The 27,498-nt window shown below is 40.1% G+C and overlaps 1 protein-coding gene across 3 annotated transcripts in view; it reads left to right on the top strand.

Moving 5' to 3' along the window:
• The first annotated feature begins 505 nt into the window (after nt 1-505).
• The window catches only part of LOC138611121 (myosin IXb), a 28,450-nt gene continuing 1,457 nt past the window's right edge, over nt 506-27,498 (top strand). The window contains exons 1-40 of one of the 3 annotated variants that reach the window (XM_069684057.1): nt 506-777; nt 1,077-1,904; nt 7,703-7,797; nt 7,971-8,033; nt 8,197-8,296; nt 9,384-9,484; nt 10,938-11,061; nt 11,341-11,430; nt 11,533-11,649; nt 11,829-11,963; nt 12,331-12,452; nt 14,164-14,305; nt 14,649-14,838; nt 15,035-15,110; nt 15,811-15,903; nt 16,017-16,056; nt 16,172-16,294; nt 16,775-16,855; nt 16,952-17,062; nt 17,236-17,358; nt 17,611-17,760; nt 18,000-18,127; nt 19,019-19,363; nt 19,552-19,633; nt 19,876-20,073; nt 21,123-21,232; nt 21,359-21,438; nt 21,958-22,142; nt 23,054-23,161; nt 23,475-23,645; nt 23,735-23,776; nt 23,865-23,976; nt 24,061-24,134; nt 24,268-24,460; nt 24,635-24,763; nt 25,559-25,664; nt 25,846-25,977; nt 26,110-26,233; nt 26,684-26,784; nt 26,870-26,994. In XM_069684057.1, the coding sequence (XP_069540158.1) occupies nt 1,143-1,904; nt 7,703-7,797; nt 7,971-8,033; nt 8,197-8,296; nt 9,384-9,484; nt 10,938-11,061; nt 11,341-11,430; nt 11,533-11,649; nt 11,829-11,963; nt 12,331-12,452; nt 14,164-14,305; nt 14,649-14,838; nt 15,035-15,110; nt 15,811-15,903; nt 16,017-16,056; nt 16,172-16,294; nt 16,775-16,855; nt 16,952-17,062; nt 17,236-17,358; nt 17,611-17,760; nt 18,000-18,127; nt 19,019-19,363; nt 19,552-19,633; nt 19,876-20,073; nt 21,123-21,232; nt 21,359-21,438; nt 21,958-22,142; nt 23,054-23,161; nt 23,475-23,645; nt 23,735-23,776; nt 23,865-23,976; nt 24,061-24,134; nt 24,268-24,460; nt 24,635-24,763; nt 25,559-25,664; nt 25,846-25,977; nt 26,110-26,233; nt 26,684-26,784; nt 26,870-26,994 (5,383 nt within the window). In that variant the 5' untranslated portion in view covers nt 506-777; nt 1,077-1,142. Of the gene's footprint in view, nt 778-1,076; nt 1,905-7,702; nt 7,798-7,970; nt 8,034-8,196; nt 8,297-9,383; nt 9,485-10,937; nt 11,062-11,340; nt 11,431-11,532; nt 11,650-11,828; nt 11,964-12,330; nt 12,453-14,163; nt 14,306-14,648; nt 14,839-15,034; nt 15,111-15,810; nt 15,904-16,016; nt 16,057-16,171; nt 16,295-16,774; nt 16,856-16,951; nt 17,063-17,235; nt 17,359-17,610; nt 17,761-17,999; nt 18,128-19,018; nt 19,364-19,551; nt 19,634-19,875; nt 20,074-21,122; nt 21,233-21,358; nt 21,439-21,957; nt 22,143-23,053; nt 23,162-23,474; nt 23,646-23,734; nt 23,777-23,864; nt 23,977-24,060; nt 24,135-24,267; nt 24,461-24,634; nt 24,764-25,558; nt 25,665-25,845; nt 25,978-26,109; nt 26,234-26,683; nt 26,785-26,869; nt 27,007-27,498 lie in introns of all 3 variants that reach the window. The other 2 variants (XM_069684059.1, XM_069684058.1) reach the window with 2 other exon arrangements.

The following is a 27,498-nucleotide window of genomic DNA, read 5'->3' as shown; positions in this document are numbered from 1 at the left end:
ACGATAATATCATACACATTATTCCGAAATGGGCGTTTCTCGAAAATAAGTACTTTATGCTTATACTTTTGTACATTTAAGTAACAATTTGGTTGCAGGTAGTACTTACTTTTTCCAGTTCTGACTTCTTGCCATGAACTAAATAATGTGCTGAGTTTCTTGTAATACCTTCTTCTTCCACTCGGGGGCGCCCACAACCCACAGCTCAAACCACAGTCACAAACGAGCTCAATTAAACTGCTCTCTCGTAACGCTCCCAACTAACTTCTCCTGCTCGGTAATGTGAAAGAGTCACCTTCTCTGCCTATGTTTTAGAGTCCTGTAGTGTTTTATTTCCTGATGATTAATCTCTTGTTGGCTGAAGTGTTACATCTTTCAGGTCAGTGAGGGGTAAACCAACCATTTATTTCCACCTCGTCGACGGTTGTGTGCGCGCGTGTGTGTGCGCGTGTGCAGAAATATAGGAAGTAACGTTAGCCAAACTTCTCGACCAGGACGACGGAGAGGCGTTAATCCTCGATATCCCCAAAAACTGTGTTTACAGGAGTAGTAACACCGCCGAACTGCTGGGAAACACTATTTCTACACTTTAAACTGCGAATAAGCAGTTTCTTGTCTCACCTTTTTTGGGAAGCCCAGGTGAAGAAACTTTTTTTCCTGTGATTTCTGTGATTGGAGTTCGTTGAGGCTCGCCAGAGTTCCAGAGCTCTCCCTGCTCTCTTCGCTTCCAAGAGTATTTCAGCTTTTAAAGATGAAATGAGTGGATTTTCTCGTAAGGTAAGACTTATTTAGACATTTTTTTTACCTTTTTGGCGCCTGATAGTGTTTGTCATTTGTTACGTGGGCGGATATATATGGGAATTTTGTTGAAGGCATGTATAAGTTAATATAGTGACTGTATATGACGTAAACAGATACAATGATTTTTTGTTGTCTATTACTAAAGTTGTTCTACGTGAAATAACGTATTTTAGTATAACTAGTGAGTTTGAAATGTAAATTTGTTTAAGCTCAGATTAGAACCAGCACTTCTACCCTAACTGTCATTTGGTCTCATAATATGTGTGTTGTTTCAGTGGAGGCTGGAAGAGAGTTGGGGCTGTGCGTTATGCTGAAGCCTGCCTGTATATCTGCAAATCAGGATGAGCACTACAGATGGACCCGGGGCCCCTGAACAGGATGAAGAGGCCCGTGTTGTGCAGATCTACCCCAGGCTGTCCCAGGACACAGCTACCTACTGTCCCTTGCAGGTTAGCGGAGGGGACACGACAAAGATGGTGATCCACAATGCTGTGGTCACTCTGGGCCTGGATGCCAGCCAAAAGTACAGCCTGCTGGAGGTGAGGAAGAGCAAAGGAGAGGAGAGGCTACTGGAGGCTGGGGAGTACCTTTTGGAGCGAGTTCTGCTGTGGCCTCCAGAGACACAGAGGTGGCACCCAAAGAGCCAAGGTTACTACTTCATCCTCCAGCAGCAAGCCAGCAATGGAGACAACAATGAGGACTATAATGACCTCTGTAACCTCCAAACTGTAACTGAGGAGAATATTCTGGAGGCATTACGCCAGCGCTTCTACAAGCTCAAAATCTACACCTACGCCAGCAACATCCTCATCGCCCTCAACCCCAATAAGTTCCTACCTCTTTACTACAATCCAAAGTACGTCAAGATGTATGAGAACCAGCCACTGGGCAAACTGAACCCTCATATATTTGCCATAGCAGATGTGGCCTTCCGAGCTATGCTGAACAGGCAGGTGAACCAGTGCATTGTGATATCTGGTCAGAGTGGCTCAGGGAAGACTGAAAGCACCAGTTATCTCATCCACTGCCTGACTGCCCTGAGTCAGAAGACGTACTCCACTGGGCTGAAAAGGACCATCCTCGGGGCTGGACCAGTGCTGGAGGTAGGTCACTGTAGTGTGAAGCTGGCCACCTGCTATATCCCCAAAACACCCACGTCACACACCCACTAATAAGAGTTTGTCTCATCCTCTGAATCAGATATCAAATGTAAACCATAAAAGTCCTATATAATTCATAGATCATCTCAGGCAAAAATGATCAGCCTAGTGGTGTTTGAAAGACAACAATTTCAGTTATTTGTCAAGTAAAAAATAGCAAACATTTTCTACCAGGTCGAGGATGATAATGGATATAATAACAAAATGTAATTTAAAAAACACTCAATCTTACTTGTTCATGGTGACATGCAAAAGTTGTCTAGCTCACTAACATATAGTAGTAGTAGTATAGTATATAAAGAGGTCAAACCATTTTCAGTACCCAGCGGTACACAGGATGTAAAACGGTTGCGTTTACTGTTGATTCATCTTTTGATCATTATTATTCTCTTTTCAATCTTGAGGGCCACAAAATTAGTCGTGAAATGTCTCCAACACAGTTTTCCCAGAACCCAACATGACCTCTTCATATTTCTTTCTTCAGACCAAGGGTTGAAAAGAAATTAACTATATTTAGTTTGTATACAAAACAGAGAAACTGATAAAAGCAGCAGTTACAGAAGCTGCATCTTTAAAAAGAAGAATGTCATTTACTGTATCTTACAATTACTTTTTAAGTTTTGCTTCCCAAATGTGTATTTGCAGTTTAATATTATTTAAATTTCCATATATTTTTGTTTTGGAAGATACTGCTATAATGATTTGGACTTTTTTGCTTAAACAATCAAACAACTACTTAATACATAATCAGATAAGCAGAGTTTTTTAAATACACTTCTAACTGTTAACCTCTGACGTTGAGCCTTTGACAAACCACAAATGATGCTGATGTTTCCAGTCAAGTAGACAAAACCATCATTTGATTAGGCAATGATAATCTCGCTGATCATCTTCCTTTTCACATGAAGAGTCACATGAAGCAAGACATCTCAGACTCATGATAGCATAACATTGCTGATCACTTGATTTATGTATTCTTGTTTTGACCTCTGGTCAGAGTCTAAATGAAACTACATTCGCTTAAAGCATCACGTCCAGCTTTACTCTCGTATCCTTTTTTTAGACATAGTAATCACTTCTATTCAAAAACAGAAAGTGGCAAATAAAGAAACGACCCACTTTGCACAGGAAATACATATCAGCTGCATGGGTTTTACATTTCCTGTTATAAATGCAGTAGTGTAAACAAAAAATAACCACACAATTGCTACGTGATCTAAACCATGGTGTATTTGTTAGTCATTTATGTGCAACAATGACTGAACACACAGGCAACAAACATTAAGCAGTTTGAATAAGAACGCAGAACACGGTCATGTCCATGTTGTATTTTGATGAGTATTATGTCTAAAACATCAGCTCTTTTTCAATGTTCGTCACATTTTGAAATACAGGAGTCCCCGCCACTTCCTCAAATAAAAAAAAAACACCAGAGTCACTCTGGAATCCACATGTTTTATTACAACATAAGTTCAGTTTCACTCTTACTCCTTCGGGTTTACAGGTCTGTTTGTTGGCTAACACATCAACGTTGTGCTACACTAAGCCTGTCAATGAGTAACAGAGCGACACATTTGCCTACATTTGTTATGCGAGCTATTTGTTCCAGCTGTTTGTGAGAGTATACAACATATTTAAATGATAACAGACATGAAACTAGGCCAAATACTTTTCTACTAATATGGTGTTTTATGGGGGGAAAAACAGTTCCCAAGAAGCCTGTTTTGAGTTCTCAAGATGTGAGTCAGCAAGTGGGAACCAAGGCTTAGCTGGTTTTAAATTCAGTGTTACGATGCAAAATAACTTGTTATATTCTTCTTATCTGTGGAAAGCAACAATAGGCGTGGAGATCGGAGGAACCAGTAAAAGGTTTATCAGTCAATCTATAGACCAGCTCACCTTTTACACAAAAGGATCCTGGCCCACATTGTTACTGATCACGCCCCCACACAAACAAGCACGCGATCCCAAGGGGCCAGTGTGTCTCAAGAAAATGACTAGATATGGATTTTCCCTCTCTGAACAAGTCCGACAAGTTTCCCCCTCAAGTATCAAGTTGGTTTTTTTTCTCCGTTAACTGATCTCTCTGGCATTTGTCTCGTGGTCTTTGTTCACAGGCGTTCAGAGAGGCTGAGATTTAGCTCCAGGAAAGAAAACGTTTCATGTTGTTAAAGTGTGATTTGATTGAAGGAAATAAGGGAATAGTTCATTGAGGTCATGACACAACAACAGAAGAGACCTTGTACACGTGTTTACACCAGAGTTAGATATCAACAGAGGCCAAAACCTATTGACAGGATTTCTAATGTAGTAATAAGGATCAGTTGATTTGTTTATCTGTTTGTGGTTTTTATGGTTCTGTAGTTTGGCTGCTTTGCAAAATCCCTTTTACCATCTTGGGATTTCCTTCATACACATGAGTCACACCCAGAGACACTTGTTCCTGTTTATCTGAAATCAGAAACGTATGACTTCTTTTTGTTCCCTTAACTTTTGATTAATTGTTTTCTTACCTAATGTCAGTATGCAGCTTAAACTGCACACCATTTTAATCTCCCTGATGCATGACTGACTCAAGCCACTGACTCATGTAAAAAAGGCCTCCTTTAAATGTTGTGAGTAATGAAGAACTCAAAGTGTGTTGCAAGTTGTTATATTTAAAATCCTCAGAAGACCTGCAGTCAGAGCCAGCAGGTGATGGCACCTTGCTCTCATTAAGTATGGCCACAGGAGTCCAGGTTTGTGCTGGGTGTTGGTGATCAGGAAGGTGAGAGCTGAGCTCCACAGGGGGAATGTGCAGGGCGTTGTCTCTGAGGGAGCACCGGAGAGAAAGAGAAAAAGGAACGTGTCAGAACAGGCTCGGCCAGGTCTGCTGGCAAAGGTACACAACAAAGTAAGAATCTGCTCCTTTCTCAGTTTCTCTCTCTGCACATGCACTCTTTCTCTCTCTCAGCTGTGTGTCAAATCAGAGATCATGGATTCTCTTAGGTCTGCATATAAGGAGGATTTCAGTCACATTTTTAATATTTAAAGTGATTTCTATCCCAATGACCCCTTCTATTGTCATTTTTTAAGACACCACTAGTATAGTGGTATTTGCAGCTTTCAGTTTTCCTTTGCCATTGTGCTTTCGGTTGATTTAAAGTTAAATGTTAAGGTAACTCTTTGCATCTCACAAAGTAAAACATCACAATACCAAGTAATTCATTGATCATTGGGAATGTATTACTTTAACTGGATGTTGAGAGATAAATCTGAGGGGTCACAAGGCGATTTTAATGACAGAAAATCAGAAAAAAAACTTTATGTTAAAGGTAAAGACAAGCTCCATAAATAATAATGAATTGTGTCTGATATGTCTTTTCTGCAAAATGACCTTGTAAAAATTCTCCCAAGGCATCTCCTCCTTCTCCCTCCTTAAAAATTCCAGTATCACTATGCAAATTTCCAACCGCCCCCTCCGTAGCGTAAACAAAACACGTCTCTGCCATCGTTTGGCGGCAACTTGTTGAAACTTAGCTAGCTTGAAAAGTAGTAATTAGTAGTAACGTTAAAGTTAGTAGTCAGTAGTGAGTTTGCAAAAATGACGGTTACAGCTGGCTCGAGCATCGCCGAAGTGCCATAGCTTACACATAATGATATGCATAGCGTCATTCCGTCCATTAACGGGATTGGCTCCTTAGGTTTGTGACGTTTCAAACCTGCCAATCTGAAAACGTGTTGTTCAGCCTGTCCTCGGTACACTGCAGTTTAAAAGCAGACAGGCCCAGCCATGGAGATGACTGCTTATGTTGTCCCTGATATGTCTTGTAGCACTTGGATAACACCACATGGAGATGTCTACAAGGTTAAACACTTGATTGTCACTGGAGGGGGTCTGTAAATTGTCCATCTCAATTACCAATGTTAAGGTACCATATTCAAATTGCTTATTTGTCTTAAAACAATCCCAAAACCAAAGTAACTTATTTAATAATTGCTGGAATCAGAGAAAGTTTGGCTCTTTTGCTTGATAAAGTACATTTGTAAATACACTGTTGCCAGACGTCCCTAATCTTTGGCAGTAAAATTTCACAGCTCATTCTGCCAACTCACTCTGCATTGTTGGCATATTTTTAAGGCCAAATTCCTGTTGATAAACTTGGAATTTAGTCGACCTATTGAGCAGAAACAGGTCCTGAATCATTCATTGTTGCCTCTGTTAGGGAGCAGGAGCTGTTCTTCCTTCAGAGGGTCCAGCACCTAAAGTGGGACGTGGCAAACACCTGTTTCTCTCCCTCTCCCACATACCATCTTCACTTCTCTCCCTGCATGCCTTTCATTCTTCCATACTGTATCCAACTGCTTTTTATAAGTTTGATGGATCTGGTTGAAAATGAAAGCCAGACGTGTGTTACAGAGGTGCACCGGGTATGAACATTCCAGCGATTCAAAGCGTTACCTGCCTGTGAATACTGTGAATACTCAGTACAGTATTCTGGCCTGTTAAGACATGACCCTCAGCATAGCTCTACCTGGAATGAAGGAGAATGATACCTTTTAAGATGCTGAAATGGCCTCAGTCAGCTGTGGCTGACGAGGGTAATTTTATCCAGTGACTTAGCCTGGGTGGAGTCGATTGTGTTGTTGATGGTGAACCATAGTAACTGTCTCCAGTCTCTGAATAACAATCCATGCTATTGTGAGAAGTTTGCTCTGCAGTTAACGTCATGAAGTATCCTAGATTTATTTTACCTAATCATGTGCATAATGGGTGTGACTCTCCTGGTTTAACTTTGTTAGTACAGTTAAGCAGGTGAGCTGGAATGATGAGGATGTGGTAAAAGGGAAGGCAGATCCAGTTAGAAATAGTCCAAAAAAACAATTTTATACTCCAGGTTCTTATATAGGTTAGATAGTACCTACCTACTACTGTTACTAATTGTTTAGTTTGTCTTAATACTGATGAATTTTCAGATGTTTTTGTCGATGAATCCCATGAGAATGGCTTTGAATCCACTAAAGCTGCAACCAGAAGTAAATTAATTGATTGGGTAATAGAAACAAAGTTAGTCAGCATCTATTTTGATGTTTTTTTAATTTGTTACATTTGTTAAGATTATCTTCCTTGGCCTATGCCTTTATTGGATAGGACAGATGAGGAGAGACAGGAAATGTGGGCAGTAGAGAGTGGGGGATGACATGCACCAAATGATCGGCAGACCGGGAGTCGAACCTGCCATCAGTGCGTCGAAGACTGTCGCCTCTGTACATGGGGCGCCTGCTCCACCAGCTGAGCCAAACCAGCGTCCCTTGTTAATTTGTTTGTCATTTTAAAAAAAATAAATTTTAGTTTCAGCTTGCTAAAATAGAATATGTTTTAGTTTTTTAAAAGTTTTACGATAGTAAAGACATCTGTTGGTTTAAAGACACCACCTTAATGCTCTGGGAAGTTGTAATGGACCTTTTAACAGTTAACTAAATTTTATAGGTTGAAAATGTATCAACTAATAGAGAAAATAATATTCAGATGAATTAATAATAAAGGTACCAGTAAGTTACAGCCCCAGTTCCTCCATCATAACAACATAAGGTTGCTGACAGAAACACTGCCTTGCCATCCACAAACCAAGGTGATTGAATTTGATAGCTGCTCTGTGTTTACACTGTTCAAGTCCCGGTGCCACTGTCCCGTGAGAAACATGCCCACAAATTTGTCTGTTTATTTTAGTGAAAACTTATGTTCCCTATGTTTCAAACAGGCCTTTGGCAACGCTAAGACTGCAGAGAATAACAACTCGAGTCGCTTTGGGAAGTTCATCCAACTCAACTATCTGCAGAGCGGCATCATCAGAGGGTAAAGCATTGTGTTTGAGTTTTCTCACCATCCGGTCTACCTGCTTCTGCAGAGTTTATTTTGGTTGATATATTTATATCATTTAACAGTTTGTCCGTGATTAAACAGCGTTGGTGAATCCACCAAAGCTTCACCGGCTTTGTTGACATTCTCTTCTCTTGTGTCTCTTGCAGGGCTGTGGTTGAGAAGTACCTGCTGGAAAAGTGCCGTGTTGTGTCCAGGCATAAGAATGAAAGGTATGACTAAACAATCTTTTTTTATTCATACTGTTGTACTTTCTGATATAAGCAGAAAACTCTCTAAGAGGCTCAGTGCATGCTAACCTCCTTATAGCAGCAGCCACAGTGAAATGTCGAGCCTCATTGACTCTATCAGCATATATTGACCTCTGACCCGCAGGAACTACCACGTGTTCTACTATCTGCTCATGGGCGCTTCCAAAGACGAGCAGGAGGAGTTTCATCTATTAGAGCCACAAGATTATCTCTACCTCAAGCAGGTACCTTTGATCCGCCCACTTTACAGCTGCAGTGATTGAGAAAGGGGCGGCCTGGTGAAGACATGATAATTATCAGATGCAGGAAACCACTGGTGGATGTTTAACAGATCAGACCCACTGGAAACCTCTCAACAGTACATTTTGGCCGGTCAAAGTTTCCTCAGAGTGGCGAATAAACAAACACTCACATAAAACTGTAAACTACCCTTTTACTAGGCTTACAGTGCACCTGCTTTCACTCGAAATCATTTTATGATATTTGGGATGTTCACATGCTGATGCATTTGCTTCTTTAGTCCTGTTTATAAATATCTTTCAAAAATGTTGTTTGATTGAACCCTTGTGTAGACTAAAACTCTTGATTTTCCTCGCTGACGGTCGCTTTCCTTTTTAGACTGTTTGCCTTCATCTGAGCGTCAAATTTGTTTCTTTTTCTTTGGATTTTCACTTATTTTTGAAGTTGTATCTGTAGTCATCGATCTTTTCTTTGTTTGTTCAGCCGTAGTAGATTACTGTTTACTCGCAACACTTGCAGAGACTGGAAAAGCAGCCGCTTAGCTCTGCCTACCCTCTCTGGCAGACCAACCACTGCTGGCTGATGGAAAATGTGTCACTAACTGGGCGCCGCTTCTGATTTTTTCCACGAAAGTCACACCAGACAGCCAGTTCATAATACTGCAAATGCAAAAGGCTTTCATCAGTGGACCATAGGCTCAGTCACCATTGTGTTACCTCATTCAGCGATAGATAGTGACTTAACAGACATTTATTTAAATGAAAATCTTTGAGATCATCACTTTAAACTTGTGTTTTATAATTTATGATGGCATTCCAGCTAGTTTCAACTTATTCTCGTAACTTACTACTGTATATCTTTTTTATCCCTTTTTCTGTGTTAACACCACACTAAAATTATAATAAAATTAGTATCCATATATTAAGTTTTATTTTACAGAGAACTAATACATAATGAAGACAAAGCTGAAGCAAAAGGAGAGAGATACTTTATTGATTATAACACTTGAGTTTAAGGTTATTTATCTGTAGCCAGCTTATCGTTTACTGTCTTTCTCTGATTGTTCTGCAGGAAGACTTTAACTTTGATGATGAGGAGAAACTCGGGCAGGAGTACAAGAGGCTCCATCAAGCTATGGAGATGGTTGGCTTCCTGGCCACCACCAAGAAATAGTAAGTATGGTTTTGACTTTATTTATAAACCCTTAATTGGCAACATGCCACCATGTATCATCTCCTTATTAAATTTTGTCTTAAAGGAAAATGTTACTTAAAAAAGTCCTCTAATTAAGGTCCAGTGCTTAATAAAAAATGATTATGAGGGTTTTTTTCTGTCAGACATGTGATTTCTCATGAAGAACACAGAAAGCTTAGTCAGTCTCAGGAACGTTTGATATTACAGTAAAGCTCACTCACTTGACAGAAGTTGAAGAATGATAAATAGGTCGGAATGATAGAAAACATTTGAAAGACGAACGTGTTTACCCTCTGGCTTTCAGTCTGACTATGTTTACACTGTTTACTTAGTTCACAAGGATGCTGCACAGCTCTGTTAGCTGTATCAATCCAAAAATGATGTGGATAGGTGAAGTTGTTTGTAATTAAACTGAACACAGTTGAGGAGTTTTTGCTTTCTGTACTGGTGTCAGAAACAGGTCAGAGCTTGTCAAGTCAAGCAGGAGAGGAAAAATGCAGCAAGCATGTCTACAAGCGCCTGACAGCCTCGGGACACAGCGTGCTCGGAAAACCACTCGCAGCATAGTTTGTAACCTGTTCAGGTTGGGTCTCCTGGTGAATAACCACAATAAGGACAGAGTAACAATGACAGTGAATACTGCAGAGTGGTAGACTGATTTCAAAGGAAACGTGACAGGCGTGAAGTCTTAATGGATTGTGCAAAAAAAAGATACAACCGTTATGGCAGCTTTATATATTAGTGATTATAACTCACTCAGTAACGTCTTGTCCTGCATGCACAACTTGTTTTTGAAGCTGATTTGATTTATAGTATCTAATGTCATTGTCTTCTTCAGTACTTGATGTGCTTTCTGGAAGGCAACACTGATATGTTTATGTCAACACAGCAATGTTTGGCCTACCAGACACTGTTGTTCATGGGCTACAAATGCACAAGTTTCCCATCTGTTTCAGTTTATTACTGACATACTGATGAACTACTAGAAAGGTTTAAATACAAAGAACAAGATGCAAATGATTCAAATGAGAGTGTGAGAAGAATTATCAGTCACTGCGACGTAAAGTTACAGCGTGTGAAGCAGAAGCTCGATTTAAAGGCAGATGTATATTAGGAAATACTTCAGATTTGCTATTGAAATGAATGTTGTGAAAAGAACATTTAACATAATATATTACAGTGTATCTCCTTAGTGCAACCTATAACACTTAAGGTAAAAAACTGCATAATATTGTCTGTCAAAATGATGTAGGTTGATGGTTTCCTGCATCTTCACCGATCTACTTCTCTCCTGTATCAACGTATGTAACAGAATGAAATGGGATGGCTTAGTCGGACAATTATCACTGCAGTTAGTATTTCAAATCACTTGTTATTCTATAATGAAGGATATATACCATCAGCCTCTGTGTGTGTATTTCCACCATGCAGCATCTTTTCCATCCTCTCTGCCATCCTGCACCTGGGCAATGTGACGTACACACTATCGGAGGATACTGAAGTCCTGGAGGTCGGACCTGATGAAGTTCTGTCCACACTGTGTGACCTTCTCAAAGTACGTTCCCAAACTGAAACGGTTGATTATTTACGCTAACCAATGATGCACTAATACACACTCACAGTGACTCAGTGAGCAGAGCAACTCTTACACTGTTTGCGTCATTGCTACGCCTAAAATAGCTCTCTGTGTTGTTTAAGAACAAACATGCTGCAACCTGCCCTGCTCGTCAAATACAGTAGTTTGTAGTGATTTGGTTGCGCATTAATTATATGTGACAGTAGTGTTGAAGTGTCTTAACTGATTGTTTCTTATATTGTGTCATGTTTTTTCAAGGTGAAAAAGGAGCAACTGGTGAAGGCTTTGACCAAGAGGAGAGTAGTGAGCGCCAACGCCACTGTAGTTTCCCAGTACACACTGCAGGAGGTACACAGTTTAAATTTAGTATTATATTTAGTAGTATTCTTGTATACCATTTGTCTGGGTTGAAGTTGTAATTTGCTTTGTGTTATATTTCTGTGTGTTTAGGCATACACAGTGCGAGACTCCATGGCCAAGTCTTTGTACAGTGCTCTGTTTGACTGGATCATCCTTCACATCAACCATGCAGTGCTCAACAGAAGAGACATGGAGGAGTCGGTGTCTGTAAGTCACTCAGTGCAACGTTTTCATCAGTGTCATGTCGTTTCTCTCTCTACTAGGTATATTTTTGAAGTTAAAAAGTGAATGATAAATGCACAGCCTTCATAAAGCTGATTCATTCCAATATTATGTTTCCAGTAGGCTTCCTTTATGGTCATGAATTGTCCTGGTTTTGTTTTTAGTGTTTGTCCATCGGCGTGCTGGACATGTTTGGATTTGAGAACCTCCAGATAAACTGCTTTGAGCAGCTGTGCATCAACTACACCAACGAGAAACTGCAGCGTTACATCAACCAGCACATCTTCAAGCTTAAGCAGGTAGGTGTTTTTCATTTTCAGTTGTCATGACACACAGGGTTGGTTAGAATTCATTCTTTAATTGGACTTTATAGAACATGCCCACTGATATGAAAGTGCCTGCATATGCAGACGGATATACTGTTGTTTTTTTTACCTCATAAAATACCTTTTAACAGTCCTTTAAGTATTTCTTGAGGCTTTACTTTGTATTTGGTTTAGATTTTTGGGCCTTAAAGAGGCTTAAAACTATGTTTTTATTTTACTTTTTGCTCTATGTCCTCGTTTCTGTATCTACTTTGACTGTTACTTTTACTCTTTACTTCACATTGATGAACATTTCCTTAACCGGAGTAACCTGATCAATGTAACTTTAAATATATTCCAGGAAGATTATGTGTCAGAGGGCATCACCTGGACAAATGTCACCTACTCTGACAACATTGGCTGTATTCAGCTGATCAGCGAGAAGTCAACCGGACTCTTTGACCTGCTGAATGAGGAGAGCAAGTAGGTGAACTTTACTTTCAACATTATGCAAAGCTATGATTTCTCGCACTAAGTATAGGATGGGAAAAGGGAAATCAAGGCATTTGCATGAGATATTCAATACAGAATAGTGACAAGCAGGTCAGTGCAGCTAGTCTGAGTCGCAACCTTTTTATATTTTTATATATATATATATATATATATATATATATATATTTCCTTTATCAAACAATAAACAGCACAATGTGGTGAACTCTCCATCAGTGGTTCTCAACTGGTCTAGCCTCAGGACCCACCCCCACCACTTCCTTAATGACACATCGCAACCCAAATTTCAGAAATTTTTCAACTGCTCAAATTTATTAAATAAAAAATTGTGCAGTTACGACGTGAGATGCTACCTGACCAGCAGGTAACAGTGCAAGGAAAATGTTCCCTCTACAATTCATTCACTAAGCACTCACCCTCTTTTCAGCGTCCTGCTCCAGCCGCGCGCGGGCCAAAAACTACTGAGACCAACACAAAGATATCCATACTGTGCGCTCATTCAGACGCACGCTCTCTATAATACAGCAGAAACCGAGACACACTCACACACACGCTACTAGGACGTAAATGTATTACCATACTCAAACATAACTCCCTGTGGCACCGACAATCGTGCCCACACATATTAAAACACTGTCCAGTTAGTCCCATTACACAGAGTGTCCATTACGCGCGAGAATACAGCCATGTGATCCATCAGCAACAACAAGTAAATAAACATTTAAAGCCTACCTATCTTTGACGTTCAGCTTGCAGAACTTTAACAAACATAAGATCCTGTCCATCTGGAGACTTAAATCATTAATGCTGTGCTTCGTGCGTAAATGTACACATCATGACTCTTTTCATTTTGGTTTCTGTTGGTCAGTGAGGTCTTCAGTGGCTTTAACATCAATCTGTAGTTTGGTGTATCGTACAGTAACCTGTGTTTTTTTCCTACGTTTTCAAGGACACAGTGGAAAGAAATAAGTTGAATATGCCGGTCAGGGTCCGGTTTATATAAGAAGAATGTGTAAATAGCAACACGCCTGCCTGCAGGCACACTGGGCTCTTAAAGGGAATGAGAGCTGAAACTCTGATTGGTTTGATTCATGTTGTGCCGAAAACACGCCTATGAATAACCCAGGTACTTAAACCAACCTCTTTGTGCCTTGGCGCTTCAGTTAACGCCCAGATTGTGCACCGTGTAACAAGCAAAAGTGCTTCAGACACGCCCTAAATCATTTAGCACCATGCTTTTTAGACTGCACCTTCCACCGTCTAAGCAGGGCCCATGGAGTGTGAATAAACTACACTTGTACTGCATGCATGTCATAGGAAACCCATGTCCTTCAGAATAAGACTTTTTGCCACACTTTTTTTTTTCAAGCACACATCCACGACCCACTGAAAACAGCTCCGCGACCCACTTTTGGGTCCCAACCCATTACTTAAGAACCATCGCTCTAGATCATACTGTTGAAACAAGAGTCATGATATTTGTGATGTCACTATTTCAAAAGAAAAAAAGTGCATATTATCATTTTAAGTTTATATAAAAAGCTGTTATCTAATAATAATGTGTATCATTGTATCATATCAGCAAAGTCTTTTTCTGCATGTCTCCTCCATTAGTGTCTCATTTTCTTTCCAGGATATCACATGTTGATACTAATCTTCTGTCCTTCTCTCTGTGTATCTTCAGCCTCCCTCAGGCCACAGATGAAACCCTGTTGGACAAGTTCAAGCAGCAGCATCAGGACAGTTCTTTCCTTGTACCCTCGGCAAACACAGAGTCCACTTTTGTCATTCAGCACTTTGCTGGCAGAGTCAAATATCACATCAAGGTGCAGTATATTTCCAACTCTGTAAACTTCTTAAATTCTACATAGTTAATACAAACTTTCACGTCTAAATTTTAAAGGATTCAGCTCGACCACTGTACCACAGGGCTTGTCTGCAGTAGCCTTGTTAGATAGCCCACCGTGGGAAAACCATGGAAAATCTTTGTGAACTAAGTGAATGATTAATGCTGCTTCCTCCCCCGAACAGACTTGTAATTGTTGCACTGTGCAGTTTGAAGTTGTGAATACATGAAATGGGTGTGGAGCACTACTGATTCCCGTTTGTCCAACTGCAGCGGGACTAAAAGAAAACAGCTTTTTAATCATGATTGTTCTTGTTCTTCAGGATTTCCATGAGAAAAATACAGAGCACATGCGTCCTGAAGTCATATCACTTCTACGGAGCAGTGAGCGGTCTTTCCTGCATCACTTGGTTGCATCCAGTCCGGAGGCTCTGTTCAGATGGGGAGTCCTCCGCGCCATCATCCGCATCCTCTCAGTATTCAAGAACATGGGACGCAAGCGGGCAGAATTGAGTAAGTAGCTTTAGTAGCTAATCAAGCCGCATTTATAACTGAATGCAACAGCTAACTCTGTGATGTCTTTTCCATGCAGTAAAATGTTTGTTAAGCTGATTTTTTCTGAATTTTTCACTCAACCTTAATCTCATTAACATGTGCACGAAATGTTCCAAAGATCATATTCAGCTGGCTTGTTGTTTTCTCACCGCAGTGGCTAGCAGACAAAACTCCCGGATATCGCTAAAAGACATGAGACGGCAAAGCTCTGCTATGGATAGATTGTCCAGGTAACTGTCCTGCACTGACCCCTTTTGACACGCCTAACCTTCACTTTAACCTGATTATCATTTTGATGAAACAAAGTGTTTTAAAACTGATCACAGGTCTTGAATCAGGCAGGCATTTTCTCTATTAAAGCATTAATAAATAATTAACAATTGCAGCCATTAACCATCAAGGTTTCAGTTTCATTTGTTATCTTTGTATTCATTCATGTCTCATTTTTACATATAATCAGTTTCAGATTTCACTATTCAGGAAATGTCATTGAGATCAGTATCTCTTTTGTGAAACCTGAGAGCAGATTACGTATACACGAGTCTCTCAGAAGACCGAGGGTCTCTAACTTGAACCATGCTGCAGTTATTTTCAGTATTAAGCTGCATAATAATGGCAATAAGCCTTATCCAGTTTATAGTTGGTATGAAGATGTTTTAAAGCTAAATGACCCTGTGATCTGATTCTGGTGTGACAGCAGTGGAAGACTTTCTGAGCAAACATTTGGTGGAAGGCAGGGGAACTCCCGCATCATAGTTTGAGTCTGACAGAACAAAGAGATTCACAGGAAACAAAACAAACTTTGTGTACATTTTTCATAGGAAATAATAGTGACCCAGAAGGCAACATGTGTGCTTTACCTTGAAATGAACATCATAAGTCAAATGCACCTTTTATGATTCAAATCAAGTACCTCTCTGTTATTTACAGCACCAGCCTGACGCTGGATTTCTCCTTTGATCGCTCTGATGAACTGCCTCTTGATGTATTTGAGGACATCTTTGCCAATTTTGAAAAGAAGAAGTAAGTGTGCTACATGCCTTTTAGAAACTGATATAAATGCTGCCATCTTCTAACTTTCTCTTTCCAAAGCTGCATGTTGGATGAAACTAATTCTAATTTGTATTTTTCTGCAGGAAAAGTCGAGCCGGTCGACGGAAGCAGCTCATTCCAAAGGTAAAGTTTTAATAATCCGGCAGTGTTGATGAAGCTTTTTTCCAAATGTATCTATTATCAAGTCATTCATGTGTCGGTCCAAAGCTCACAGAATTGATTACACTGTTTTTAACAGAACCTCATGAATTTCAACTCACTCCAACATATTGTTGGTCTCACTGCTCATGACCGAACCAGCAAATTAGACCTCCACCCTCATCGGAGGGCAAAGCCACCTACAGTTAGCGCTCAGTTTCAGGTTTGTCCTCTCTGTACCTCTACTGACCATTACTCTGTTTTATGATGTCTTGAAATTGTAGTCTCATTAATTTAATAAGGAAATGTTTTGTAATTTTTAAAGCCTGTCTCGCTCTCCTGAATCACTTCAGACTTATTTTTGTTGTACATAAAGAGTTTGACAAAGTTATTATAACAACATACGAATAAAGCCCATCAAACGTATTTAAGCTATAGCTGTAGTCTCAAGTATCCACTTTTCTATTCAGTACATTACTGTGCAACTTACAAATGTATGTCCTTTAATTTAACTCCATGTTTGTGTCTCATTTGATTACTGCCTAATCGAACTTGCACGAATATGTTGCAGAGAGAATTCGATTGAAAAAGCATTCAAACTACTCCAAACATTCCTTTTATTACAGATACAAATGCAGTTTTTAATCTACTGTATAATAACCCGGCAGCAATCATCACTCACTGCACTGTATGTATCTCACAGGCCTCGCTCAAAAAGCTGATGGAGACGATGGAAAAAGCAGAGCCGTTCTTTATATTCTGTATTAGCTCCAACGCTGAAAAGGTAATGTCATCTTAAAAACCATACCTGTAGATTAAGTCTTATATTTTGGACTGTATAACACAGGAAATCACTGGGGAAGATGCTTTGTTTTCACAGGAGGAGCTCCACTTTGATGATGAACTTGTGCTGCAGCAAATCAAGTACACAGGCATTCTGCAGATCGTTCACGTCCAGAAGTCTGGCTACAGCGCCAAGTACACTTTTAAGGTGGGCAATCATTTCAGAACGATGTTATATATTATATATAAACGTATATAAATATCCCAAGATACTGTACATTCAAGTGAATTACATGAAAAGAAAAACTAAATCACATCCGAACCTTGCAATGAAATAAAAGTTCATTTATATTGGTGGTGTTCTTTCTCTCTCAATGACAGGAGTTTGTCGAGAGGTTCAGAATGTTGCTGCCAAAAGGAGCCACAGCAACACCAGAGCACATAACGGAACTATTCGAGAGGATGAAGCTGGATAAGACCACCTATCAAATAGGGAAAACACAGGTAAATATATTAATCACATCGGTAATCTATCCTTAACTGTATCACAATGTCCAGGGGATTAAAGTCATTATGATTGGAAACTGTTCACCAATAAGTCCTGCATGTAACCTAGCTCCTGTTATGGTTTTTGAATTTAAAACATCAAAAATTTGACCTGAGGTAAAGAAGATGTACCAAAATGTACTGACTTTTACTGCAGATTACAGTGCCTTTATCATTACCTCATCTTAAGCCTGTCTTTTATCTGCTCAGGTGTTCCTCAAAGAGAAAGAGAAACAACGGCTACAAGATTCACTGAACAAAGAAGTGATGCGTCACATCGTCATCCTGCAGCGCTGGTTCCGTACCTGTCTGATAAGGCTGCACTTCCTGCAAAGGAAAGATGCCACTATGATTATACAGGTACCCTTTATAGAATAAAATATTGTTAAACTGAAGACCATCGGAAATCTCCTTATGTAGCTACAACACAGTAAAAACACGTAGCCCATCATAGACTTCCAAGGGTGGTGTAGCTAGTAGTTCCCCTTGGCTTGACTGCTTAGTGTCCCAGCAAATACAATAAATATTTACAAAGTCTTTCAACAAATATAGAACATGACAGAAGGCTGAAGTTGACAAGGAGTTTTGTTGTCTTCCAGAGGAGCTGGCGTGAGTTTTATGAGAAACAAAACCTAGCTGCTACAGTGATCCAGACAGCATGGAGAAGTTCCCTGAAGAAGCATGAGGGTGAGGAGAAGACGTCCACAGCTCGGCCTGGACGGGACAGGTATACAAACCACTACACTTTGTAGACATTGATAAAACTGTCACTTTATTTGATTCAAACTGAGCTTAAAGGATGCAAAAAGAGAACTGCATGATTTTAGAATATAACACATTCCCTATACTATAGCAGGCACACAAAGACAACTGAAAATGAATGACAGGTGTCCTTGGTAATTGTGGAACATGCATGTGTGCCTTTCTACCTGAAACACAGTTCTGAGGAAAGCTGTGTTTATAATCACAGGTTGACAGAATGTTTATTCAATAGCTACGATTATTGGTGAGCTGGTCTTTGAAAAAACAATTGTCATTTAAAGCGACAGAAGCATTTAAAGCGTAAAAGCATTGTAGCATTAAATTCCAACCTGCATGAAGGGCCTTAACTAAAAACTTGCACAGAACACCAACTGCATAGATTTCAATTAACTCTTTAGATCACTGTTTTATTCCACGCTCTTAAAGTAGTTTTGCACAAGGCGTGTCTTTCTGGCAGTATGTTGTGTTCAGGGGCATGTGTTAAACAGGTAGGATGTAATTTAAAGACAGTGTTATGAGGCTATGAATAGCCTTTTTACAAACACAGGACAAAATGTACGGGACCAGTAACATATGTGTGACAAAGATATGTGCTGAGCAGGACAATTTACCATTAAAGATGTACTTGCCAGTGCTCTCTGGTGGTCAAATATCATACTGCATAAACATTTATGGTCACTTCCTTGCAAACATACTAATATATCTGTGATAAGCTATAACAGGTTAAAGTTTTAAGCACTAAACATTAGGCAGTTCTTGTTCAGTTAACTGTATGTCCCTTTCAAACCTTTAACATTTATGTTATTGATACAGTTAATGTGATGCCGGTCTGACTCAAGTGTTTTTCTCAAAACAGCTTGACAAAAAGAGAGTTGAAGAGGCAGAGCAAAGTGGAGCTCAGCCCCAGCAGGCCCCAGCAGCCTGACCCGGTCAATGGCCAGTCTGCACAGAGGGACAGTAGCAGGGAGAATCGTCAGGGCAGAGGATCCCCTCCCCCTCTAAACAGACCCCTCTCCCTCCCACTGGATCCTAAAGTTGTCAGCAATGATCGGTCCACCAGCCCCTCTAAGTCCAGCTCGCTTCAGCGCTACACAGACATGGGGGGCATCAAGGAGAAGGCCGAGAGGTGGCGGGAGAAACAGAGCGATGACTCAAGTCCAGAAATCCGGAGAAAAGTAGACACCAATACAGAAACATTTCAGTAAGCATCCTAAACGAAAGTCTTTCTCCACAGATGTTGGAATCCGTTAACATGGCCCCAACAATCTTATTCAGTAACAACCTTAAATGTGTTTATTTATTTTATATGTCTCATGACATGGCAACAGTTTTTAAGAATATATAACTTGATAATGTTACTATCTTCTGTTATTATCTTCTGCAACACAGGAGAAAAGGGAAGTCCATGTCTGTCGATGAGCTATCAAGGATCGACTCATCAGGCTCTGATAGCTCGCCCTCCACCAGCGAGGTAACATTTACTGATTATTACATGGTCCAAAACACTGTCTGCATTCACATCTAGTACATTCAATCTATTCATCTAATAGCCTATTATATAGTTGTTGTTAGATTCCTGTACAACAATAAATGTTGGCTAAGGGCTTTTTAAAGATCTTATGTGTGCTATAAGCTGACAAGCACATAAATGGAGGCTTTGAATAGAAGAAAGCCTCCCAGTCTGTGCTTCATCACCTCTCCTGGCCTAATTAGGACAGGGTGCGTCTCCGCAAGCTGCCCAAACGCAAGCGGCGCTTAGCCTACGCCCGCAGCGGTTTGATGATTAATCTTGGGGGCTCCAAGGAGAGCGAGTACTGGAGCTTTCCGCTGCCTCCCATCAGCCCCCATGTGCTGAACCTGAAGAGCTCGGCCAGTAGCATGGATGTCCGGGACCTCAAAACCCAGGTCAAGGTACTGACCGAAGATTGTTCTGACCGACCATGGCTGGCCCCTGCATGCAGGCTTGCATGTGTTATGCCCCAAACTGACTGAAGGTTGCATTGCTCTGGAACTTCTTATTTCTGCCTTGCAGCCCAGGACAAAAAATGAGCTGTTGCTTTTGCAAATCAAAATGGGAATATCAAAGCCCATTTCCAAAGCTCATTTTTGATCTTTTTTGTCTCGTCACATAAATGAGCAGTAGGTCAGACTCAGCAGGTACGGTTCAGAGTACCTACAGAATGTGGTGAATTGCTTTTACGTCAGTGATTTTGGTCCCTTCGAGATTCAGCCAAGCATCCCGACTTCAGTTATTTTAGCTTTTTGCTTAATTTCAGTCATTCTGATTGTGTTTACAGGACAAAAGTACTTTGAACCCGACTAAGGCAGTTGTCATTTGCAAGACAGCTTTCTGATATATTAAGTCATGAGCACACATTAATCATATTCATCTTTGTAGTTGGTTTTTAGTTGATGTGAACCAGTTATGAAATGAATGAAGTTTTCATTCAATCATTCAAAATTATTCAATCAATCATTAATCTCTAGCAAACATTGATAACATCATAATCAATCATTTGAGTTAAAGTTCCAATCACATCCAATAATTAACATATTAACATGGGAAGATTTACTCTGTAAATTTGTCAATTAAATCCAACTTGCATGTGTAAATAAAACATCTTCATAACACAACAGACAAGGTGTCAAAATATGTTTACTAACTTGGGTCAAACAATGAAAGCAAAAAAGGTCAAAGTTCAGCTGGTGGCAGGTGACAGGTTAGCTTTGCATGAGGAGTTAAAATGGTGGAGGACCACATCTATCGCGCTAATATGTGAAGTTACTGCGGTCCTGTTGGTGGTGGAGGAACTTTGGTGCAGCCGCTGAAGGGGATCATGGTGGAGGAAGAGGCCTGACTCTGCTACTTTGGTTCTCAAAACAATTTTAAAGTCTTCTAAGTTGCTTATTTGCAAGTTTTATACTTTGTCTTAGAGCATGTTCATGTTTTGATACTCTAGCGGATACCAGCAGAACCTGATGGGTCGAGGTTCAGTCTTCCAGCCAGTGTTGGCAATAAGGACTCAGGACAAGAGGGATCTAACGAATCACAACTCACAACTCCTGAGAGGTAAAACCTGGCACTCAGTTTAAAATAAATTGTTAGGTGGTTAGGTGTTAAAACTTGAAGCTTTATCACAAAAAACTATGCGATATTTTTGCTGCATGGAACTAATTTGGTTTATGTTTTCTTCAGGGTTTGGTTTCTTAGTAAATTCCTGAAAAAGCGTGGGCCCAAATATTCCCCCAACATTGAATCTCCATCAGATAAAACAGGTGAGCGAAAGTTGTCAACATATGCATACAATACACTTTGAATAAATAGCAACAGCCATGATTGTAAGTGCTTGTAAATTGTTTGTGGTGCTGCTGGCTGTAAAACAAATTGTCCCTTGAAGAAAATAAAGATAATCTTGATCTTTGATCCTTCTTTAATGTTAACAAGTGTGTTTACTGTATGGTAGGATCTAAAGGAAGGAGAAATAAAAAGGAAAAAATACTTTTTGTATTTATAAGCAGTTTTTCGGTGGGTTTTTTTTTCTAGACCTTATAAATGGAGGTCACAGTTCCAAAGCATACATCACTGGTTAACAAACCTCTTCTCTTTAATGCTGGAGATCAGCTACAGGTCTAAGACTTCATAATTTGCCTAGAGGTTTTGAACAGGCTTCTCTAAATAAAGATAATTAATTTACATTTTCCAGTATCCCCTAAACCCTAATAGATATGTATTTTAACTTTTAATTGTCATGTTTGAATAATAATGCCATTCCTTTGTCCTTTGTCTGAAAACAGTCACCTTGGCCACCTACACACCAAATCCCTACCACATGCCAAAGCAGGACAATGAGCGGGTCAGCCGGAACCCGACCATTCGGATCAGCAGGGCCACGCGGGTGATGCAGTCGAACCAGTCTCTGGACCGTGAGATCACGGACACCAAAGAGCTGCGAAACCTGGACGAATTCCTCGGCAATCAGGTGAGGCCATCACCTGATAAGGGGAATCTGGAGCACAGCAGATTGCCAAGTCGGGTGTTATTTATAGCACTTCCAAATCTTGACCCACATATGGCTCTCGCTGGTTTGTACTTAATATGTGCTGTTTGTTTGCAGTGGTGTTAAATACTGCAGTCCAGTTCTTTTACACAAACTAATAACCTCCTCGAAAAAACACATTTTAAATATTAAACATTACACATTAAGCTCTCATGGGAGGGACTGTGTGAGTTGCTGATCTATCTATATCTTTTAAAAATAATCTATTTCTGTGCCCTCCGTAATAACAAGAATATTAAGGCACATGCCACATACTCGTCCCCTGTCGTTCCATATCATACTCCTCTTTCTCCTTAAACTATAAAGGGGCCATATCTTTTGAATGGATGTTCTCATATTTTGCATGTGTTTCACATTTTTGGGTGTTTATTGTTCACAGTGAAAAAGTGAAAACTGCATCATTCCGTGTTTTTCCAGAAATACATTTTTAAAAAGGTCGCCTCTAAAATGGGCCGTTCAGAACAGCTGCCGGTTTCTACGTAGAACCTTGTTTTCAATCGTCATTCACCGTCGTTCACCTCAGGCTGCCTTCTTGCACTAGCTTGTGTAGTCAAGATTTCAACTTACCATTCCGATTCCTCCTGGCGATTCTGGCTCATACATATAAGGCCAAATAACCGATCCTAGAGCAGCCATGTTTTCTACAACTTTGGAGTGACAGTGCGGTTACAGGAGGAAGGAGGGGCTTCGAAAATTAATAAAATTAAAATATGTGAACAATTTTTAAAATGAAACAAACTTTACCAACGTGATTCAAAAGCACGTAAGAATAATAGGAAATTTATTGCATAGCTAAAATATGCCCCATTTAACCATCTCATCTTTGTCCTCAGGTGAATGAGCTGCGAACTAGAATAAAAGAGCTGTCGCCAACCGAGGGCATCTTCCTCACAGCCACCATGCAGTTCAGAGAGAACATCAAAGGCATGTACTCTGTCCAGGTCAGTTCAGCTTCTTCCTCTATACAACATAAAGCTTAACCTGGTTAAAAGGCTATGTGGGGAAAAGTCTTAGACACATTACTAGCACGAGTCTACCATTCATTTTCATTATAGGAATATAGTTCTGTACATGTTGGAATACTCTCTGCTATCACTAGTGACTTTACATTGTTTTAAATGTTGAAATGTAGATTTATTTTACTGATGAAGTCACTTATTGTAAGTGAATGCCTTACACACAAGCCAAATTGACAAGCTTGAAGGTACAAAGTTATCGCTAACTATACTTTTCATTGCACTTTGTAACCAACAGAAGCCCCGAATCGGCTACAAAGATCTGATGAAGGGCTACCACAACAAAGTGAACACACTTGCAGGAACCAAGCAGAAGTCCGAAGTCTCGCTGGTGGTCAACTTGTTTCAGTCTGTGCTGGACGGCTTTATAAGGGGCCAGCTAAAACAATCAGAGTCTGAACCAACCAAGGTAAATTTGGGGATTACAGCCAATCAGCCAAACCAATTAGTATATTATCACTCGACTCACTCTTATATCTCGCTTCTGGCTTCTCTCAGGCCACCAAGACGGCGAAGAAGAGGAGGAAAAAGGACAAATGTGTAAGCTGAATATCTTTACCTGCAATGTGAATTGTCTGCATCATTCATCCAAGTAAATCATCCCATTCTGTGTGTATCCTCTCTACAGCCGAATAGTCCTCTGGATCACCTGTTCAGCACGTACCAGGTCAACATTATGCAGTCATGTGACCTGTGTGGCTCCTACATCTGGGGAATGGAGAAAGCCTACATGTGCAGTGGTGAGTTCAAAGAGAAGCAACAGCACAAAATGTAAACACAAGGAGGACACTGTTATATTTACTTTCTTCTGTTTTTTATTATAGCTTGCAAGTTAATATGTCACAAGAAATGCCTGAGCAAAATCATCACAGATTGTTCGACGCGGTGTGCCAGGCAGGTAGGAACAACATTTTAAATCATTTTACATAATTAGATTGTTATTGAAAACCTCTAAAACCATACAAAACTCCTCGTCCTTAAATTTCTGGTGTAAACTCCTCTCCCTCCCTCCTTGTCTTTCCTCATGATAGGATGACAGGGTACCTGGCTCGCTTCACTTTGGGGTGCAGGTGTGTGTCCTCACCAGTAAAGCCAACCCAGTGCCCAAAGTGGTGGAGTCGTTACTCATGCACGTGGAGCTGAACGGCCTTTACACGGAGGGTATTTACCGCAAGTCTGGCTCAACCTGTCGAGCGAGGGAGCTCCACCAGATCCTGCAGACTAGTAAGAAATTCCTTGCACACCAGCCCAAACCTCCTAAATTGCACAAATGTCCTGCTCAAGTCTGACAAGCTCAACAAATCAATCAGCATCAATCTATATGAAAGGTAGCATATAACAAAATGTTGCTTGTATTATTAATTACCATGATTGGCTCTTCTTGTCTTTTGCCATCAGGTCCGGAGGAAGCATGTTTAGAGAACTACCCGATCCACACCATCACAGGTCTGGTTAAACGTTGGCTGAGAGAGCTGCCGGATCCCCTCATGACCTTTTCCCTTTACAGCGACTTTCTGAATGCAGTGGGTGAGTAGTAGTAGATCTACCCTGAGAGGTTTGATGGCATTTGTTGTCCTTTTTTGTTTTCCTTTTTTGTTTTCCTTTTCATATACTGCAGGCTCTGACTAATTACTGTCATAATTTTCTTTGATTCGATTTATGACTTTATCTATTAAATGTTTGAAAAAAGTGAAAACATGACGTCAGACATGATGTCTCTAAATATCTCCAAAACCCAAAGATTTTAAGTTTACAATACTCTATTGTAAAATAAAAAAACACAAGAAAACACACAGAAGATCCCTGCGTTTAAGAAGCTTAATTTTCACTTATGATGCATTCTTTCAGAATCAGCTTTATTGGCCAGGTATGTGGGCACATACAAGGAAATTGACTCCGGGTTTTCACGCATACTAAACAGACATACTAAACTTAAAAACAAGAACAGGTTAGACAAGGTAACAGACACTTAGACACTAAAGTAAATCTAAAACTAAAGACCTAGACAGGAGACAATACACAGTAGACAATAGAGAGTGCAAAGGTGCAAAGATAAATATGGTTGTGAATCAGGTTGGTTTGTACAAGAGGTAGACGGTTGTTTAGAATGTGGATTGACCTTTGATGTAGTGATAATATATACATGATTTTTTATTTGAAACACAACTAAAACAGTTAATTATCTTATAACTTGCATATTAATTTTTCTGGCAATCAACTAATGAATAAAATGATACATTTTCCAGCTTTTGATATTTTTGTCATAAATTATAAAAATTCTGCTCTGACATGTTCATGATCACTGTGCTGGTTTGTCCCCAGAGCTGCCGGAGAAAGCAGAGAGAATAAGAGCTGTATACCAAAAGGTTGATGAACTTCCTCCTGCTAATTACAACACATTAGAGCGGCTCATCTTTCACCTTGTCAGGTAGGAACATCTCTGTTACTCACTTATGCTATTTCTCCTCTTTATATGTAACACTTATGTCTTATGTGTGTTGCCAGTACAAAATGATTTCCACTATATTCTAAAATGCGGGTCGCACAGAACCCTTCCTTCTTCATGGTCATTTTTTGTGTAATATAATCAGTAATCTGTGTGTGTTTAGAGTTGCAAAAGATGAAGAGCACAATAAGATGTCTTCAAGCTCTCTTGCTATTGTGTTTGCACCCTGCATCCTTCGCTCACCGGATGTCGATGACCCCTTCCTTGGTATGAAGGATGTAGGCAAGACTACAACGTAAGTTATAATGCAAACCCCTGTAACTCTCCGCTTTTTAACAAGTTTCATTATCACTGTTTATTTATTTTTCTTGTCTATAGTGTTATTGGGCACATGGAGGCGTATTGATCTCTGACCTTTTTTCTGCAGGTGTGTGGAGATCCTGATCTCAGAGCAGTTGAGACGCTACAATGAGAAGATGCAGAACATCCAGGAGCTGGAATATGCAGAGGCCCTGGCTGTCAATCAGCTCAAACTGAGGAGACAAAATACGGTGAGAGAAAACTGCAAGGTTGAAGAGAGATGTGCTATGAAATGACGCCCAAGTGAAGCAGCCTCTGTCAATAATTCAGATTTTCAATACAGCTGGAATATTGCATGGATGCAAAGATGCATAATGCATCAAGACAGCATGGACCCTGCCACAGAAAAAGTATATCAACATACAGAAACGTATAACATTCACAGTCAAGAGTCTGCCAGCAACTGTTTATTACTTAGTATAAATAAATTATATAAAATTAATAAATTGATATTATACCACCCATTAACATCTTGGAGAGAGCCAGCTCTAGCCAGACTCAGCAACTGTCCCCCAATGGTTTATGCTCCACTCCTGAACATTATATAGAGTAGATCACAGTAGTTAAAAAAGCCATTCAGTTTTGGCATAGATTAAATGCTTCATTTATCAGTTAACTGTCAACCACTGATCTCTGTGTAGGTTGTCGAAAAGCCCTCAGAGCTGGACGCTCCACCGCCGATACCTTCAGACGAAACAGAGCGGACCCTCATCGATAGGATCAAGTCCATCAAGCAGGAAAAGTAAGTTTGTTTTTCTTATTTTATGCACTCTGCATAATGTATTTAAATGAGTTTGAATACTTATATTTTGTATTGTTATTTTCAGGGTGGACTTGGCCTGCAGGTTACCTGACCTAGAACAAGACAACTCTGACAATGACAACCTGGACTCGTCCTCATCAATGAGCACAGACAGCCTAGATGAGCGGCTGGACAGCCTGGACTCGGAAGGTCAGTAGGGAGGTAAGGTTTTTTCACCTTCCTCTGGGTTTCCCGAGACAACTCAACAATAAAGTTAAAGTGATGATTGGTCATTGGCCATGGCAGCAATTGCTGGATGACAAGTCGTTGTAATCCTCAAAGTTAAGCCAGGTGCAACATTTTTGTCGGACTGCCCAAGCTATGAACAAGGCAAAAAGCCGGACACAGACCTGTGTCTTCTGCCTGTCATCAAAGACATCCATAGTTTTGCATTTGGTTGTTTACATGAAACTGAGGGAACTGGTTGTGTGACGCCTTATACTATCCAACAAGCACTTTGTTGAGGCCCTGAGAGTGTATTCACAATAGAGTAAATGATCCGATTACATGTGTGCCCTCATTATAATGACTTGTGCTACTTACATCGAGTGGCTTTTGTTCACCGTTTTAATAAATATGCTACAGTATCACACCAACAAAGGGAGCGTGCGTGTACAAAAATCTCATGCCAAACAAGTTCACTCATCTGGTGTT

The sequence above is a fragment of the Semicossyphus pulcher genome, unplaced genomic scaffold (genome assembly GCF_022749685.1).
Source record: "Semicossyphus pulcher isolate SPU_LCO1_2020_fin unplaced genomic scaffold, fSemPul1.0.p SCAF_7, whole genome shotgun sequence".
NCBI lineage: Eukaryota > Metazoa > Chordata > Actinopteri > Labriformes > Labridae > Semicossyphus > Semicossyphus pulcher.
The sequence above is the reverse complement of the archived record's forward strand: the minus strand, read 5'-3'. Positions and strand labels throughout refer to the sequence as shown.